The sequence below is a fragment of the Gekko japonicus genome, unplaced genomic scaffold (assembly GCF_001447785.1).
Source record: "Gekko japonicus isolate JY-2015 unplaced genomic scaffold, Gekko_japonicus_V1.1 scaffold3567, whole genome shotgun sequence".
NCBI lineage: Eukaryota > Metazoa > Chordata > Lepidosauria > Squamata > Gekkonidae > Gekko > Gekko japonicus.
Window position 1 is genome coordinate 30020 of NW_015174947.1, and position 20507 is coordinate 50526.

A 20507-nucleotide genomic window follows, 5' to 3' on the forward strand; every position below is an offset into this window, starting at 1 on the left:
AGACTCCGATTGCCATTCCTGGCTTGTGGGCCATGGCCATGCCCTCCTTCCCAGCATAAGGATCTCTGGTCTTCTCTGGCTGCACCTAGAGCCCAGGGAACAACCAGGTGTTGGGTCAGGAAGTGCGGATAAGTCATGCTGTTCTGGGTTGGCCCATCTATGACTATTATTCCTGACCAACTCCATCCCTGGGTTGGGTTATAAGGACTGGTGGCAAGACATGGAGGTTAGCCCACCTCAGGCCAGGAGCTAGTCCCTCAGTCTTTGGGTGCCAGGGAATCCTGGGCTGCAGTGCTTGTCTCCCCTCCATCTGGTCATGTGCCAAGGGTGAATTGCAGACTGCTGGATGGCTTCAAAGAGCCTGAGGTATCCGAAGCTGCTAGTGGGAGCTCTGGACTCAGATATTAAATTTAGGATTGCACTGAAAGTCTAATGATGCTTCTAAAACCACCTCCCTAGGAAAATTGCATAATTTACTGTGCATTGTTTTGGGGACTGACCATCAAGGGGACTAATATGTGTTGTTATAATCAGTAACATTTTTTTTGTTTCCCTTATTGCTCCCCTAAGAATCTAAGCTTACTAAGGGAAGCCGTTGTGAAGCCATTTAATATATTGCTTGTGCACAGTTATGAGAAGCAAGGCTATTTTGAGGCAGGAATGAATCGGACAAGCAGTAACTGCTGGCTCCTGAGTTGGCCACACCCAGCAGGAACTCATTAGCATAATAGGCCACACCTAACAGCAGACACTCATTAGGATTGGCTACATTAGGGGTGTGTGGCCTAACACGCAAAGAAGTTCCTGCTACAAAAAAAGCCCAGGGTTTTGACAACAAAGTAAACAGAATAAGAAGCAAAAGGTGGGTGTGGTTGGATGACCACACTTCTGGTAACATGTGGGGTGTGGCCTAATATGCTAATAGGTCTCTGCTGCTGGGTGTGGCCTATTATGCTAATGAGTTCCTGCTGGGCTTTTTCTACAAAAAAAGCCCTGATGAGAAGAATATTACCAGATAAATATTCTAGAAATAGTGATATACAGCATGTTTGTGAACATTGAAAGATACGTCCATGTATGTTCATAAGCAAAACTCTTAAACAATATGAAGAGCATTTTCACTCCCACCTAACAAGTTTAAATGGTATGAAACAATATTTTTTGTAATCTTATTTTCAGGTACTAGGAGAGATCTGTGAACAAGGATATTCAGACGCTCTTAGATTTTTGAAAGAAAATGGTAGGTCCTTATAATTTTGAATGTGTAATATGAATGACAAATAGGATGTTGAATAGGCTTGCCCATTTTTCTGCAGGCAGAAACTAATGCAGGCTTTGCCTGTGTTTGCAAATAACTCAGTTTGGAAATATGTAGAAATGTTTTTAGATGTCAGCTCCATCTCTCTCATGCAAGGAATATGCCTAGATGGCCTTCCCACTTGGTTCTTTTGTCTACCATAGCAGTAGCAGATTTGGGAACTTTCTTTCCAGAGCTTAGTAAAAAAATATTCCCCATTTCCTCCACCTTGTGTTTTTGTTTTGTTGGCTTTTCTTTCGTCTGTGCCACTATAATGCCACAGACCATCTTTGAAAAGTACTTCAACTATAGGTGCAAATTTCCTTCCACAGCTGACCGCAGTTGCCGAAGAGCTTTGCACTCTTCTCACCAGTACCGTTTAGCAATGCTCCCTCTAAGCTGTGGAGTCTTGTGAGCAAAAATTCTACTTTGTGAGCTACTGGCATTACAGTTGTGAGCACGTGATTTGGCTACTGCATAAATTAGTTTGTTCTGGAACCATCCTTCCTGAGCTAAGACAAAAATGTGTGAGGTGGAGGCTAAAAAACTGTGACCTAGCTCACACTAACTCAGCTTAGAGGGAACACTGCCATTTAGTGGTCCCTGGCCCAAAAAACATCCACTTTGAAATACAGTGTTTAATGTCAGTGTTTATTTATTTAAAACATTTAGTAGCTGCCTTTGTACCTTACAGAACTCAAGCTGGCTTACAATATAAATAAAATAACATTAATTAAAAAAACAGAATTAAAAACCACAATTTAAGACTGCCACCAAATTAATCAAATGCAGTCCTAAATAAAACAGTCCATCTACCTTCTAAAGATTGAAAGTGAGGGGGCAAGGTGCACCTCCCTGGGAAGGTTGTTCCATAATTGTCAGGCTGTCACCAAAAGGCCCTCTCTCACATATCCACCAAACAAGCTTCTTTGATTGAAGGGACAATTGAGAGGGCCACTCCCTGTTTCCTACTTCTTTTCAACCCTGTCCCTGCATACACTTTCATCATTCTCTACCAGTCTGGGAGTGTATCACCAGAGATATCTGGGTACTGAGTATAATCAGTCTGGGATATGCAATAGAATTTCCTTTGCTAACCTCCTTGGGTGTTTTCAGATGCTGTCTTCACAAGCCTTTAATTTGAAAGTGGCTCCACTCATTCTTTACGATTCAGTTATTTGGATTAAAGCTATCTCTGACAATATCGATCAACCACTAGCCCAGTTCTTTTATTATTTTCAAAAACCATAATATGAACACGATATCAAAAACAATTACAGCAAAGATAACAGTCATCTATAAAACCTTAACAATATTTGCCTTCAGAATGAGATTAAAACAGCTCTGGATGAGAAACTGATGAAAATTGGAATATCAATTGAGTATATTTTTGAGATGGGCAAAACCAAAGCCCTTTCATCTAAAAAATAAGAAATAAGTGTTTTCTGCTGCTCAAGATTTGTGAATCAATCATCTCCTTACAAAATGAAAAGGAAAGATGCTGTAATCAAACCCAGCAATGTTATCAGAAGTGGTATCACTCCTGCAGAAAGATGTCATAGAAATTTTCCAGCCGTCCCAGGAATGACAGATTTTAATCCTGCTGTTTTTCTGTCCTGAAAAAAGACTGTGGTCTATACCATATTTCAGAGCTCAGGAAAACCAATATCTCCATCAGCCTCAAGAAATGCAAAGGAGACCATCCTTCCCCTTTGTTTGCTTTCATTGATCTAAAAAGGATGCATGCTTCCACAACTCAATTCAGCCATAATGTTGCAAATTTCTCCATTTTGTCCTACTAATACAAAGTCCTTTTATTTAAATCCTCCACTGTCTCAGAGTTTTCACAAGTATACAGTGGTAGCAGCAGCCCATCTGTGATGATTGGTTGTATTGGTCTTCCACTACATTGACAACTGACTCTTAATGTGCACTCCCACAACTCACTTCTTTGGCACGTCATCTCCTGAGTCTGCAAGTCAGTAGACTCAGATTTCACCTGTACCCCAAGAGATATACTTGGTGACTCTTTCTGCACCAAGGCATCCTTATATATTTATTTATGTATTTATAATTTCGATTTATGAACCACCTTCTCTGAGTTCACAGAATTCAGGGCGGTTAACAACAAAATCTATGCAATTTAAAATCCAAGGAATTAAAATAACTAAAAACATTTTCAGATGGTGCTAAAATAAATTTACAGATTGCATTACTGTCTTGCAAATAGATAGAGAAAGAGCAGGATGGGGAGTACCAGATAGGATGGTACCCGTTGCTGTCTTCAACCAAAAGCCCAGAGGAACACCTCTGCCTTACAGTCCTGCGGAACTGTACCAGGTCCTGCAGGGTGTGGATGTTATTTGGCAGAAAGTTCCACCAGGTGGGAGGTTGAGGACAACTGGACATCTTTTGGACTAGCGATCACCAGTAGGTGGTTCTCAGTGCAAGGCTTTTCAGGAGCATACCAGAGGAAGCAGTCCCGAAGATACACGGGTCCCAGACTGTTCAAGGCCTTAAAGGTCAGTACCAAAACCTTGAACCTGACCCAGTACTCCACTGGAAGTCAGTGCAGCTGACCGAGCTCAGGTTGAATATGTGCTGTCTGTGGTGTTCCCATCAGGACTCATGCCACTGCATTCTGGACCTTCTGGAGTTTCCAGAGCAGTGTAAAGCGAGTTACAGTAATCCAATCTGGAAGTGACAATTGCATGGATTACTGTGGCCAGGACAGGAAGGGGCCAGTTGCCTCGCCTGGTGCATTTGTGATCTGGGCCTCCATTGATAAGGAGGTGTCCAAGACGAAGGCCCAAACTCTTGATGGCTTGAGTTGGTATTAAAGAGTGGGAAGAGTGGGAATTTGGCACCCCGTCAAGAGTGGAAAGTTGGCACCCTGATCCTGAATCTTCTCTATCCAGCCACAGAACCCCCGTCTTGGTTGGATTCAGTTTCAGTCGACTCTTCCTCAACCATCCCACTATGCCCCCCAGCCCCTCAGCCAGATTTTGTGGGGCAGCATCCAGGCAGTTGCCCATCAACAGATATATCTGGGTGTCATCAGCATACTGGTGACACCCCAGTATGAAGCTCCATACCAACTGGGTAAGGGGGCACATAAAGAGTTTAAACAACATCGGAGAGAGGATTGCCCCCTGAGGGACCCCACATGTTAAGGGGTTCCTAATTTACACCCTCCCCCCTAGCACTACCCTCTGTCCCTGACCTTGGAGAAATGAGGGAAGCCACTGCAAGACTACCCCACGAACTCCTATATTGGAAAGGTGGTGGTTCAAAAGATTATGGTTGACCATATTGAATGCTGCTGTAAGAGCCAACAACAACAGCAGTGCTGACCCACCACAATGCAGTTGCCTGCGGAGATTGTCCATGAGGGTGACCAATGCCGTCTTCATCCTATGGCCAAGGCGGAAACTGGACTGGAATGGGCCAAGTGCTGATGTGTCGTCCAGGAAACTTTGGAGCTGCTCAGCTACCACTCTCTCAATTACCTTATCCAGAAACAACAAATTCAAAACGAATGTATTTATTTATTATTTGCATCTATATTCCACCCATCCTACGTGCGGGCTCAGGGCGGGTAACATCATTGAAATACAATTTCAGTTTGAAACATTAAACATTAAGGCACAATAAAACATAACAATAAAAACAATGGGTACAGCTTAGAAGACTGACTATAAAACTAAGGGATCCAGAGATGGCTTTTTCTAGAGCGGTATTACCATAACCCCTTTAGACCCTCTGGGTAGACCCCCGAATCCAGGGACAGATTGATAATGTCTACTTATACATACAGCCTGCACTCTCATTCCATAGATACAGCCTGCACTCTCATTCCTTTACCACCACCTTTAAGTGCAATCTTTACTGGATCTCATGGGAGCGACCACATTTGTAGTCCCATTTAGTGGGTTCACAGTGAGAACCCTACAACAGTGGTTCCTATCCAGTGTATTCCAGCTGGCCTTTGAAGCCTGGTTTAGTATGCACATTCCCACAACCTGCTTCAGGGAGCTGAGTTCATCCCACTGACACCACACAGTTAAGCCTCATCACAGATGCCTGCAGGTGGGGGTGCTGTGCCCACTGGCAAGCATGCCATCAGCCAACTGTGGTTTGACAAGAGTCTAAAGTCCACATAAGTGTATCACAATTCTCCAGTTCTTATTTTCCTCCCTCTCCATTCCCAGTATAAACAATGTGGGATAAATTACATTCATTATTCATTTATCTGGGGGATTTTTGTGCTGCCTCTCCTGGGGAACCTGCTCCAGGTGGCTTACAAAAATAACAATAAAACATCACATTAAAAGTTACAAATTAAAACCTAGCATAAAGAACTCCAGCCAGAAAATTAAAAAAACCCAAATAATTGACGAGCTACAAATGAATTTAATAATTTTCAGACTAAAAGTACACTATAAAATGATTTTAAAAGATCAACCCAATAAATTGGGTCTCATTGTGTTTTAGTGGATTATATTGTTTTTATTAGTAATTCATATGCATATATTTGTATTATTGTACACCACCCTGAGCCTTGCTTCGCAGGGAAGGGCAGTTTAAAAATTGAACCAAATGAATGAATAGCACCTAAAAGAGATGAATTTAGGTGCCAAGTGTGCCTCAAAGGGAAGGCTGAAACTGTATTAAAATGCAATTGTTTGGAAGTATACTACTAAGGAAATTGGTTGTGACATACTTAGCTCAAAGACAGTTCCACAGAATTAAGGTCAAAGACTGCCTTTTGATTGTGTGATCCAGTGCTCTGCTATGCAGAAATTTTGGCTTAGGCATCCCAACTCTTGTGACAAGGCCCAGCCCTATTACTGGCACTGGAGACACTGCCATGCTAGCCACTGGTTACGAAGCTTAATAAATAAGTGCTGCAGAAGGTCACTCATGGGGTTATTTAGGATGGGGCAGAGAGAATGTAGGTTTCCTTATGGACCCGTTGTATGGTGTTCTGTGATTCAACTGGAACTGTGGAGGCTATCTAATAATAAACATAAAAATAATAGTAAACATAACAAACATTTAAAAAATTGCTACTTCTGGATTTGCTCAGCACAGGATACTGATTACAGGGACACATACTAGTTTCCCATTTCTCCATCTTAGAAATATGAAATTCTTAAGCCAGCACTTAGATTTCAGCTAGAGAGTCTGACATGAATCTCCCTTATATATAAAAGCCGAATGTCATTTCGGGGGGGGATCGCAGGGGATCGCAGTTCCCCCGGGTGAGGTGTGGGGGGGCGGGGCACATGACAAAACCCCGCCTCCTGCTTCCGGCTGCCCCGCTTCCGGCCCTCATTCAACCAGAAGGAGGCAGGAGAAGAGTCAGGGTAAGTTGCTTCCTCCCTGCCTCTCCCCACCCCTGCCTGCCTGGGGCCAGGGAGGGCCTTTGTGGGGCTTCCTTGCACTCCCACCGGCCTTGCAGGTTCACCGCCGGGCCCCTCATGGGGCTCAGCAGTGGAGCTGCAAGGCCAGCGGTGGCGGCCGGGACCATTGGGGGCAGGGTATGTGGCCTTATAACACACTTCCGGTGATGTCAGGGGGTGTGGCCTTATGACACACTTCCGGTGATATCAGGGGGTGTGGCATATGCTAATGAGTTATGCTAATGAATCCCCCTAGCTCTTTTTCTACGAAACGACCCCTGGTGGCACTTCTCTAGAACATTCCACATGCTCCGGAATTGGTTGGCGCCCTGGTGTGTCACTCAGAATCTGTCCCTATCCACTGGCTGCATTGCTTGAGTCTCACCTCCAATATTCTAAACAGTTTGCTGTTCCTCTCCCCCCCATAGCCAGTCTGAACACAGAGGTTATTTGCATATGCAGCCTCATTGGCCTTTGCCTCGGAACACAGAGGTCGTTTGCATATGCGACTTGATTGGCTTTTGCCTCTAACATTCTAAACAGTTTGCTGTTCTGAGGTAAAATGTGTCCAATCTCCAGGTGAGGGCTGGAGATCACTCAGAATTACAACTGCTTTCCAGATGGCAGAGATCAGTTCCCCTGGAGAAAATGGTGGCCTCTGTATCCTTATATGCTGCTGAGGCGGCCCCCGTATGACAGCCAATGTGACGTAGCAGTCAGGGCTTCAGAGCACAGGAGAGGCTGCAGGTGTGTGGGGGGTGGAAAGCTGAAGAGTGAGGGGGAAATAAAGGTAGGTTGATGATTGGCTGGGAAGGAGATAGGGTTGCCAACTCCAGATGGCAAATTCCTGGAGATGTGAGGGATGGAGCCTGGAGAGGGTAAGGTTTCAGGAGGCGTGGGACCTCGGACAGGTACAAAGCCATAGACTCCACCCTCCAAACCAACTATTCCCTTCTGGGGAACCATCGTTGCCAATCTCCAGGTGAGGGCTGGAGATCACTCAAAATTACAACTGTTCTTTAGGTAGCAGAGATCAGTTCCTCTGGAGAAAATGGTGGACTCTGTGTCATTATACCCTGCTGAGGTCGCCACAGCAAATTGACACTGAGTGTCCAAGGTCGGGGCATCCGCCCAGAGCCTCTTTCTAGAGACCGTTGTATTTATTTCCACAACGGGCCTTTTTCCTAGTATTAAGTAATGTGGGGCTTAGAGCAGGAGTCACTGGGGAATTGGGGGGCAGTAGCTGCAAATTTCCTGCATTGTGCATGGGGCTGGAACAGATGACCACTGGGTTCCCTTCCACCTCTATGTTTCTAAACCTTTATTTTCTTTAACTCCTGCATGTTTCATCTGTGGTGCCCATTGTACTTTGGAATTTAAGATATCACATCAGAAATTATTTGTATGTTTTCCTCAGGTATACTGCATGACTCAATTTCTGTCATCTTACCTTTAAAAAGGGGAGATCATGCACAAATCCCAGGTTATACTAATAAGAAAACAGTTGCAGAAAATCAAGGCAAAGAAAATCTGTTAAAGGAAGAAATTCTCATCGACCAACTGAAGTTAGCCTCATGGCCATTGGACAAAGCTATTTTTGACAATCTACCTCCTAGACTTCGCAAAGGTATGAATATAAAGTCAGTTTCAACGTTAATGACAAAACAAAGTTTCAGTAAAAATGATTGTAGTAATAACTAATAGCTTAACAAAAGGTTGATGCCAATAGCTATACAATCTGGCCACAATTTTGCAATTTTAACTTTCAATTGATTTCAGTAGGAGAATTAAGCATATGCCAGTTATTTCCTATTAAAAATAATGGGACTGAAAAGTGTTTGACTTTGGATAATACACATTTTTGTTGCTTTTGTACTGTATGTTGGTTAGAAAAACAACATTATTTATGCAGCATTACTAATGAAGAACTTACCAGTTCTCATACAATATGAAAGAACAAAATATGTACTATTTGCTAATCAGTTTCATGTTGCTAATTTTCAGTAATTATTTTAATTTAATAAGTAAAAGAACTGACAAATGGGCAGTGTTTTATAGATTGATTTATAGGAGAAATAACAAGTTATGAAAGTTCAGCATGGTAGCTTTCAATATTGTTCAAATGGTTTCAGTAAAACGACCTAAGAATTTGCATATAGTATTCAGAACACTAATGTTTAAAAAGAATGATGCAAAGGCCTAAGTGGCTGGTTGTCATAGGTAAGCTGTAACTGAACAAAGGAAAGAAAAAGAGATGAAAGAAGCTCCTACATCCCAATTCTGTATCATTGCTTGTCCTAAGTCCTAAGCAGCTGTACTCAGAAGTCTCATGATATTCAGTGGGGCTGATTCCTAGGGAAGTGTCCTTAGTTTTCTATTATCTGTTGGCAAAAGGAATGGATTATAACCAGTATTCCTAAAACTATAAGGGAGGTATATTTCTGTTGAGTTATAAAATGCAGGAAATGTTACTGAGGATCAAATACATCTTGGTTTGTTTTGAGTGGACTGCTGAATAAGCCAGTTTCCCCCTGTCCCTTTGATACTTGAAGCATATTCCTTTTTCTGAAAGAAAATTGGGAGCATGCGACTATAAAAAAGTAAAGTTTACCTGCCCACAGAGGAGTCTATTTCTGATTTTATGTGCAAGTCACAGTCCTTACTAGAAGGAGACAAACCAAGAGCAGCAGTTTCTCGAATGATGCAGTGGGGAGGATGCATCTGCTATAGGTGAATGAATGATCTAATCATACCACATTCAGAGACTCTGCTGAATTGCCTCCCTGCAGTAGAAGCTGAGTGGGAATTGCTGAACTAAAATCTTGTATGAATGAAGTGTTGATATGATTTAAGCCTGCATAGCAGTCTGTTTTTATTTATTTATTACAGCCAGCGAACATATTCAAACATAGTACAATATAAAATATAATAGCTTAAAAGAAAAAATAATGTCATTAGGACATATATTTCAAAGATAAAATGTACCGATCGTCACCTTTTTTAAAGAAATAGATGTTATTCTAAAAATATAAAATCAGAAAAGGAGAAGTCCTACTGAACATGTCTATTGTTTGCTGCACACTTTGATCGCTTGGGTACAAAACTTAGCTGTTACCTTAGTAATGGCTGGAATTTCATCTGTCAGTAGTTTCTCCAGACATGCCTTATCCGTCAGCAGTGCTAGTCCATCCAAAAAAAGGATTGTCTTATTTCAGATTTCTTTATCTCGACGTTTCCACTTCACCTAGGGAGCATGGACAGAATCTTTTCAGTATATGAGATCTTCTTATATCTTCCTTCTAATACCATTGACAGCATAACATCGCATCTAGCCAGGGTAAAAGCCCTCTTGTGGGAAGGAAAATCCAAAGCTTCAAGATCTTGGGCTGTTGTCATAGAATATCTAAATTTCTCAGGGGCCATGAAGTTAGGAGTTCTCATTAGGTCTTGCTGTCACTCCATGTCACATACTCTTTGTTTGATTATAGATTTCACATGATCAGTATTTTGTGACAATAGAGCAGCAGGTAAAAGGTCCATTCTTTCTAACCTATCCTCAACGAAATGTAACCATCTTGGCTGTTGGAGAGCTTGTGTTACTAAAGGAAGAAGGCCTTTTGGATTTCTGTGTATCCTAAGATACTGAAAGGCAGAGGTGAACAGGATTCTTGCCTCGATTCTCATTTGTCCTGTTTCTGGTCGGAGGATGGAGTTAGGTTCACCAGGAGGGACCTGAAGAATGGCATGAAGAAATTTAGATTGTATTTTTTCAAAAGATTACAGTGTGCTGCATTAGATCCGCTCTCCTGAAATATGACCCCAAGGTAGAAAGTATGAACTTTTTTTAAAAAAATAATTTTTATTGGTTTTCTAGTACAAACTACAAAACTAGAAACTACAAAACTATACACTACAAAAGAGAGTAGCAAGGTACTTTGATAAGCTATTCATACGCTTTGGATATTTATCTACATGTTTATGATTACATTCAGTTATTTAAGTTCTAATAAAAGTGTTCAAGGGGAAAGAACTTCAAAGCTTTTTGGTTATTATATCCCATCTGGATAATAATATAAAATCATTAAATGAGAACATAGGTTTCTTCTTATCTTTTCTTTTCTTCTTCTTTTGCCAGAGAAGGTTCACTTTGAAAGTTTTGGGAGCCACTTCTCCCAAATCAGAGTCAGAGTTGAAGATTTCACCCAAAGACATGGAAGTGGCTGTAGAGGATGAACTATCCGTATCAGATTTTTGTTGATTGCTGCTTTTTTTCGTTGCCTTCTCTTTCTCTGCTCCGTTCCTTTGGTTAGATGGGGTTTGTTGTTGCTTAAGAAATAGTTCTGCTTTTAGTAAAGAGTCAGTCTTTTCTTTCTTCTCATTAAAATTGAATATAAGTCCTTTTGGAAGAATCCATCTGTACTGGACATTGTTCTTTTGAAGAAATGTTGTAATATTTCTGTATTGTTTCCTTTTTTTCATATTTCATATGGAACATCTTTCAATATTTTTATCTCCCCTTTTTGGATTTTGGCTGTCGTAGCTGTGGATGCTTTAAGTATTAAGTCTCTTGTTGATCTTTTTGCAAATTTCACAAAAATTTCCCCTGGGAGATTTTTCCCCCCCAAACTCCGCTTGTATTGTTTCAGGTTTGCTATTGATCAAGGGGGCCATTGCTTCACATGATTTCTCTTAGATTCTCATCCTTTTTCTCTGGAACCCCTTGAAATCTCAGAACATAGAAGGATCTTTCTACTTGTAGTTGTAATAATTGTTGTTTTTCAGAAGCTCTTTCTTTCTCTGCAATGTCCATTTTTTGGTCTATTTCTTTGGTCTCGATTTCAACCTTTTTTAGCTTTTTGGCTGATTTCTCTGTTTTGGCTGTAGTTTCCTTAAGCTCCTGTAGTTTATCAAATTTCTGATTAAGAGTCGTCATCTGATCCAGCAGAGGGCACAAGGCTTCAGAAATTGTGGTAGCTATCTCACTGGTATTTTCCAGTCTTGTGACTGGTGATGTTGTGCTGGCATTTCCTGCAGAGCCTCTGCTTCTGGGCGCCATTTTCCCCCCTCGCTGAGACATTGTTTATATTTTGGTAAGAGTTCATTAAAGTTCCACGATTTTTGTATGGCGTAGATAAATAAACCTGATGTGTTCCGCTTAAGTAGGGTGGGTTTTTAGTAGCTTAAACCTGGCATGTTTCGCTGCAATTTTGCTGTGGGGTAGGGTTCTTCCTCCACGAGTCCCCTCCCCCTTTCTCTATGAAGCTGTGCCATTTAGTTATATCAGTATTTGCTCCACCACCCTCTTTGCATATCTTTCTTTTTGAAACTAACTCACTGTTTCTTTAATCGCTGGATCACTTCACCACATAGATAAAGTCTTATTGTTTAAGTCCTTGTACACTCTGTTCCGGTAACGTCTCTAAGCGCCATTGCTGGCCTCGGGACAGCAGCACCTTTTGGAGCAAAAAGGAGCTCAATTCTCCATGCCGAAACTTTGGGAATGGCCCTTTCAGTGCTCCAGGGTAGAAGCTCCCTCCAAAAGCTTCATGGGGAGGTTGGAGCCAGCCAATCCCCCTCCCTGCTGCCCCGAACCGAATCACCCCCATTGGAGCTCGATGGGGTGCGTTTGTCACGAGTCGCCGCCAACTGGAAATCAGAAAGTATGAACTTGAACAAAAGCATACCATGGTTTCTCACTTCATAATTCTAGAAAATGCTTGACCATACTTGTGGAATGCTAGAAGCTGTTACGTTTATGTTCAGTTGGAATTAATGACTATGTAAATAACAGCATTACAGGAGGCTTGTAAAGAGAAACATGGACTTTATGCTCAGCTTTCTAAATTTCTACCAATGAGACTGATGTCCTATATGATGTTGCCGTATACCCTGCCAGTTGAATCAGCATATTTTGTGGCCTTAAGGTAAGTTTTAGGAGTTTGGAACTGTCTTTAATACAGTTTATTTCCTAATGTATATGAAGGGCTTTAAGTTTGGCTGAACATAATACTTCCAACCTGCCTTTTTTCTTTTAAAGAAAGTGTCTCAAAGTAATCCTTACAACAATGTCTTCTTAAATATTTCTTCATTTGACTTTTGTCCAGGGAATTTGCATTGTTATTCTGGACTTTTAAAATAAAATAGATAAATACGTTTTCCTTGTATTCTCAACATTTGCTATACCAAAGAGCCCATAATGAACACTGTAGCTAGGTGTAGATAATGCTGAAGGAAGTGGATAAAAAAATAAGCAAATACCATTAAATAGATTTAATAGGATGGCTTTTCTTCCCTTTCTCTGCCCTACTTAACTGCAATTTTTCAAAATCTGGACTCTATGTAAAGCACTCATCTCTTTTATCACTGCAGATTAGTAGACTGGTTTCCTGATATCCTCACTGATGTGCAATGGATGCAGGGACAGCTTCGTCAGTTTGTGGGTGCTGTATATTCCAAAGCAAGAAAAAGACTACTAAGTTTTCCAAGGTACATTTTGTGCTGTTACATGCATCCTGATGGAGTTTTTAAAAAGTTGCTGCTGTTGTGATTGTAGACCCTGAAACCACAGCAACTGTTTATTCTCACATGAAAGGGTGCAATAAAATGGGCCAGCCATGGTGAGTCAGGAAACAGGAATTGAGTTCTGCTGGAGATAGCCCATTTTGATTAAACACCAAATGAAGGAGATTAACTCCGGTCATAAAACCCCGGGAAGGAGGAGGACTATGTGCTGGGTGACCTTATTGGGAAAGCTTGGGATATCTCCTACAAGGGGAAGGATTCCTAACTCTACATTGGGGGGAGGGTTACCAAAGCAGGCAGAAATGTTTAAAGGGTGGAATCTTCCTTTGTTCTTGCTTCAAATACTTTGCCCAGATGTTGTGACCTGCTTGAACCCAAACTTCTCTGCAAAAGAACAGTGGGGAGGTTTTTTTTTTGGGGGGGGTGTTTGCTCCATCTAAGATCTGTCTTAGCTTAGACCCATGTTTATGTCCTTTTCCTTAGATCTGTATTAGCTGTGCATGACATCTATTTTCCATGTATGTGCTCCAGCTTAATCTTTAGTAACAACGTTCCTTTCCTGTTTAAAAAAGCAGACTGGGATTCAGATCCTGCTCACACAATGAGAGCACCCTTACATGCTAAGAACATGCATGCATGGGAGGAGCTAAAGTAATTGGAAAGCTCTGCCCTTTGTAGTTGCTCAGAGGCAGCCTTGCCAAGGTTCTCCAAAGCACTGGTTATGTGATAAGTGGGCTTTTATATCTTAGGGTGGTGGCATAAAGAGGAACATGGTTTTACATGCAGGCAAACGTGCAACAAGAATGAGAGAACACAGAGAGACCCAGAACAGCATTGTGACAGCTTCCTGATGCAATCTTGCTGACTATGTGCAGATATAATATTCTTGAGTGGCAGTTAGAAGACCGGGAATATGCTGTGGGTTCATGCACCAAACTGGAGCCTCCCAACTGATCTCCAGGTGACCAAGCTCAGTTTCCCTGGAGAAAATGGCTGCTTTAGAGGGTGGCCTCTATGGCATTATATCCTGCTGAGGCCCCTCCCCAAACCTCACCCTCTCCAGGCTCCACCCCCCAAATCTCCAGGCACTTCACAACCCAGAGCTGGCAACCATACATATACCCATGTTCATATATGACTAAAATCAAAAGTTGCTGAAGAATTTCTTTTTTCTTTTTACAGTAATGAAAGCCATATTCTGATTAGAAAATGCCAGACTGCACCCCTGAATATGGGTCTTTCCTCTCCCTGCCGCCATTCTAAAATGCCTCATTCTTCTGCATACCTCAAAGAATGGTTTTTTGACCTTCCCTACTGCGACGCGTCTGCTATGAAGGAAGCTGAAGCTGATGCAAATGAAAGCTTTTTGTCCATTCCCCCTTTTTTCATGAACTCTGAAGAATCAGGTTTGGAACTGGATTTTGATTCCTCCTCTGAGCAAAGTTTCCAGACTGCCTCGGAAGACTAACTTGAGAACTGCTGCATCAGGCAGAGAAATCTAAGTCTTGGAGGGCATGATTGATGTAGCATCTGTCAACCCATCTTTTGGAAGATACTGTTTACAATGGATGACAAATTGCCTCAGGAAATCTCTTTAAGCAAGATAATTATAGAAAAGTGACAAATGGCTTCCTGATGGATTAAAAAACAGAGCTGAAAGGAGGGCCCCAGTGCAATATAACAATGTTTACCAGACAAGATCCCCACTAGGAAGTGTGATCAAATAATGGCTTGAGTTTTTATATTGGGGCAAACATACGTAGCAAAACAGAGCTTTTAAAATTATGTAACTTTTAAACAACAGTCATTTTCTATATGCCTTTATAAATAGTGCTTAGCATTTGAGTAAAACAAACATCTGTACTTAACAAAGAAATACGGCATATAAACCTTTAATGTTTGTATTTGTCTTAAACGTAAATGTATTATCTACATGGGAAGTGTTAGTGTCTTGGTCACACATGCTGTTTGATTTGATTTATAGCCCTCCCTCCCCTGCAAGCACTCTCAGGGCGGTTAACAACAATAACAGTAAATATACATTCACATTAAGAACAGTGTCTAAAAAACAAATAAATTGTTCTGGTTAAAAAAAAAAGAACAGTGTCTAATATCAATATCCAATGTCACCCAAAACGTTAGAAAAGATTAATACGGATTAATGCACCAAGTGCAACGATGGATGTTAAAAATAATACAGAGGAGCAGAACAAGTGGACAAGAAACAGAGAGTGTGAGGGGAGGCCAGTCCAGATGGTTACTAAAGCCTCAACCACAAGACGGGTGGAACAGCTCTGTTCTACAGACCCCATGGAGCTGCATTAAGTCCTGCAGGGCCTGGATCTCACCTGGGAGAGCGTTCCACCAGGTCGCTGCCAGAGCCAAAAGGGCTCTGGCTCTGGTTGAGGCTAAGCAACTATCTTTCGGGCTGGGGATCATGAGAAGATTTTGATCTGCTGAGCATAAAGCTCTGTGGAGGACGTAACAGGAGAGGCAGTACCTTAGGTATTGTGAAGCTTCTTTTTTCCCCAGAGGCTAATCTAGAAATAATGGTTTCAGCATTAGAAATACGAAAACTGTTAATATTTCAGCACTTATGTGCTGTTGCATAACAAGTTATCCTTAAAGACTCAAAGTTATACTTAAAATATTTTAGAAGAAAGCATAAGTTGAGGACTTTTCCTGGGAAGATGGTATAGGTGTAGCAAAGCTACTTTTCAGGCAGGAATGTGATTGCAGATGTCATCTAGACATGTCTAGTATAATTCCTTCATATGGCATAAATAGTAGAGTTTCCTTGTGCTTTAGAGTTTGCAGAACTGGAAAAGAAGCTAATGGGTGAAAGGGGATATCAGTAGTGGCATCCTATTCATTTCTTGTAACTATTGAACAGTACATGAGAACCTGAAGAGCAAAAAAATCTGAAAAACTAAACTATTTGTAGTTCCAAGGTAATTTACAATAATAATTCTGTACCAAATAGCACTGAATAAAAACCATTTTCAGCTGAATCTTTACTGAGAAAAATGTGCCAAAGTGATTTACTCTAGGTTAAGGCCTTCAAGTTGCCAATGACAAGAGGACATCAGTGTATATAATAAATAAAGCTACTTCTGAAGTGGCTTGAATATTTAAGCAATATGCTTTGGGATGGCAATACAGCATCTCAGAGCTGCTTGATACCTTATGTATAAGTGCACCTGACTTCTCAATATTACTACTTAAAAGTGATCAGGATACTCCATTGTAGCAGATTCAGTTCTTGTTTTTAGAAAGGCTTACAGAAGAGTTCTCATCATGTTATGTCACACAAGTCCTTTTGGCAGGTAAGCACTCCTTACTCTCCCCAACCCTGAGCACTGTAGTTAATATGACTGTTCTGGCAGGACGATAAGCAGACAGTCCGTTGTGATTAAATAAAAACCCGTTTTGTGTTTCAGAGCAATAATCAAACTGCCTTGAAATGTTGACAAAAGTTTTCCCAGATATTGTTTAATTGACATTTATGATCTCATTGGTGCACTCAAAATGTATCTTTAGTCATTGTTTAATGTAGTGTCTTCTGATGCACTCGTCTTAAAAATCTTGGTTTTATTTCTAAAATGACTTGCTAAATTTTTTGCTATAATCACTTTTAGGAGAAGTAAAATAATGACAGAATATTTTTGTGTTCATAATATCAAAATGAAACTTGAATACCAAACCGTTCAATGTTCTCTAGAAATAAATGGTTATCATTAAAATGTTTTAATATTCATTATTTATTTATTCATTCAATTTTTATCCTGCTCCTTTCCCCACCAAACAGGGCTCAGGGCAGCTTCCAACAAATATCTTCACTGCTGGGTTTGTATCTTTAAGCTGTCACTCTGCAATAATTAAAGTCTGTGCTTTGGCTGGCAGATGAATGATGACATGGATTTATTTAAGACTTTTTAAAAGCTTAATTATTGTTGCCTTCAGGTCTGTAACATCTTTGATCTTCATTGTGGTCTTTCAAATCGAATCAAACCTTTAATGGCATACAGAATAAATTAGGACAGATTACAGTACTATCAGAATAAGAGTAACAAAAAGACTTATACAGTTAAAATGTAAATATAAACATTGAATCATCACTATGTCTTATATTGACAGATCTTGATGGCACATTGAAGAAATTTATTTATTTATTTATCTTTGGATTTATATCCCGCCCTATCCCGAATGAAACAACCACCTCAGTTACGCCAGTAAAAGACATCATTCAAAATATATTGGACCTTAGTATGATCAGACAATCCCGTCTTATTTTCAAAAATAGGGTCAAGGTACTTAAAACAAATGTTTGCATAGAAAGGGCAATAAAAGACGATATGCGAGATTGTTTCATTTTAACTTACACAGGCAAAGTCTGCCATATAGAATTGCTGGTGGCATGATGTTAAATTTGGCCAGAGAGAAGGCTCTACGCTGTTGGGGATTTTGCAGAGATTAAGGTAAGGAGCCATGTGTCCTGCATTGAATGTAATCCGTAACCTCAAAGAAGAGAAAGTTTTATTAGCAGCACTGTAAAGATTTTGTAGTTCAATAGCCAAAACTCTATGTGGGTATAGCATAAGAACATAAGAGATGCCAATGTTGGATCAGGCCAAAGGCCCATCCAGTCCAACACTCTGTATCACACAGTGGCCAGAAATACCAGTGCCATCAGGAGGTCCACCAGTGGGGCCAGGACACCAGAAGCCATCCCACTGTTGACCCCCCCCCAAGCACCAAGATGACAGAGCATCACTTGCCCCAGAGTCCCTATCTATACCTTGTGGCTAATAGCCACTGATGGACCTCTGCTCCATATGCTTATCCAATTCCCTTTTGAAGCTGTCCATGCTTGTAGCCGCCACCACTTCCTGTGGCAGTGAATTCCAAGTGTTAATCACTCTTTGGGTGAAGAAGTACTTCCTTTTATCCGTTCTAACCCGACCGCTCAGCAATTTCATGGAGTGCCCACGAGTTCTTGTATTGTGAGAAAGGGAGAAAAGTACCTCTTTCTCTACCTGCTCTTTCCCATGCATAATCTTATAAACCTCAATCATGTCACCCCTCAGTCGTCGTTTCTCCAAGCTAAAGAGCCCTAAGCGCCTTAACCTTTCCTCATAGGGAAAGTGTTCCAACCCTTTTATCATTCTAGTTGCCCTTTTCTGCACTTTTTCCAAAGCTATAATATCCTTTTTAAGGTGTGGTGACCAGAATTGCACACAGTATTCCAGATGAGGTTGCACCATTGATTTATATAGGGGCATTATGATATTGGCTGATCTGTTTACAATACCCTTCCTAATAATCCCCAGCATAGCATTGGCCTTCTTTATTGCAGTCACACAGTGTCTCGACATTTTCAGTGAGTTATCTACTACAACTCCAAGATCTCTCTCTTGATCAGTCTCCATCAACGTTCAGACCCCATCAATGTATATTTATATTTAGGATTTTTGGCTCCAATGTGCATCACCTTGCACTTGGTCACATTGAACCCCATTTGCCATGTTGATGCCCATTCGCCCATCTTTGACAGATCCCTTTGGAGTGCCTCACAATCCTCACTGGTTTTCACCACCCTGAACAACTTCGTATCATCCGCAAATTTAGCCACTTCACTGCTTACTCCCAACTCCAAATCATTAATGAGCAAGTTAAAAAGCAGTGGACCAAGTACTGATCCCTGTGGTACCCCACTGCTTACCCCCCTCCACCTGCACAGGACCCAACCTCAGAAGATTCTAGAGCTCTCCTCTGCTCTGGGGAGCAGGCATGAACTGCGCATTCCTGGAGCTGTGGAGAAAGCCGCCTCCCACTCAATTCCTTTTTCTTCAGCTCATAGCCAGCACCTCTTTGTTCCTCTTCCAATGCTTGTCCACGTCGTCTTCCTCTTTAAAAGCAAAAAAACCCCAAACCCTTAATTTTCCTCCATGTGTTGTGTGTCTTCGAACCCTCGCTTCCATCCCTTCCCTGCTCCCTATTCCCCTTCGCGGGTGTCAGCGCACATGAAAGGGACTGATCTTCTTCGTGGTCTCTGTGCATCACACCCTTGGGATATACTGCGCCTGCGCTGACCTTCTCGGTACCGGTAGCTAGCAAAAGGGATTTTCGCGCCTCTCCCAGGTCACGCGCCGGCTCCACTGCGCATGACCAAGGAGGGGCACGCAGATCCCGCCAGTTCTTTTCTGACCGCCGCGCTGGTAGGACGCCTTCTGCTTCGGTCTGTTAAGTACCTAACTTTCTGCTAAACTTGCGTTTAGTTAGTTTCCTTTTCTTTATTTTGTTTTTTGTAGTTAGCATTTTTCTTCGGTGTGTTTGTTCCTTGTCTTTAACGTTTCCCCCTCCGCTGGCCTATGGCCCCGCGGTGGGGTTGTTTCAAACGGTGTAAGACTTGCGGCCTTAAAATATCTCCCACCGACGGGCATTCGCTTTGCCTCGTCTGTTTAGGGGAGTCGCACTGTGTTTCTAAGTGCGGACATTGCCAGAAATTCTCGAACCAGACGAGAAAAAACAGGGCAGCTCGTCTGCACTTGGCTTTGATGGAGAAGGCGCTATCTCCACAGTCGTCTTCGCCGTTGGACACGTCCGGGCACGCCTCGATGTCCACCCTGGCTGCGGACACTTGTCCTCCCGTTTCGGGACCATCGACGTCGACGGTCGCAATCGATGCTTCGGCACCGAAACGATCGACGCCGATAAAAGACCACCCCGTACCTTCCAAGATCCGGAAGCAGGGGATATCTGATGCCGTACCTTCCAAGATCCGGAAGCAGGGGATATCTGATGCCGTACCTTCCAAGATCCGGAAGCAGGGGATATCTGATGCCGTACCTTCCAAGATCCGGAAGCAGGGGATATCTGATGCCGTACCTTCCAAGATCCGGAAGCAGGGGATATCTGATGCCGTACCTTCCAAGATCCGGAAGCAGGGCAAAGACTCACAGCAGTCGAAGAAACCTAAAACGGACAAGTCGAAAGTCCATAAGGTTTCAGCTAGTCAAGGTCGAGATCTCACGCAAGAACCTCATCACCTGATTGGTTCAGATCTCGACATCGACCTTACTCAGCAGACAAATCAGTCGCAATCTGATATGTCGAGTCGTCAATCCTCTCATGCTTCCCCGGAACGTGGAGTCGATGATCGACACCGACCGGCATCCCCTACTTTAACCTGGGATGAGAGACAGTGGCATTACTTGTATGGAAGCCGATACCCATACCCATGGGCTTTTCCTCCACCACCTCCACCTGACTGGGATCGTCAA

The 20507-nt window shown here is 42.0% G+C and overlaps 1 protein-coding gene across 1 annotated transcript in view; it reads left to right on the plus strand.

The window, feature by feature from the left end:
• LOC107122093 (patatin-like phospholipase domain-containing protein 3) overlaps positions 1–14991 on the plus strand; it is a 39525-nt gene extending 24534 nt beyond the window's left edge. The window contains exons 5-9 of the mRNA XM_015425124.1: positions 1180–1240; positions 8120–8329; positions 12494–12626; positions 13072–13188; positions 14407–14991. Coding sequence (XP_015280610.1) covers positions 1180–1240; positions 8120–8329; positions 12494–12626; positions 13072–13188; positions 14407–14692 — 807 coding nt within the window. The 3' untranslated portion in view covers positions 14693–14991. The remainder of the gene's footprint in view (positions 1–1179; positions 1241–8119; positions 8330–12493; positions 12627–13071; positions 13189–14406) is intronic.
• The last annotated feature ends 5516 nt before the right edge of the window (positions 14992–20507 follow it).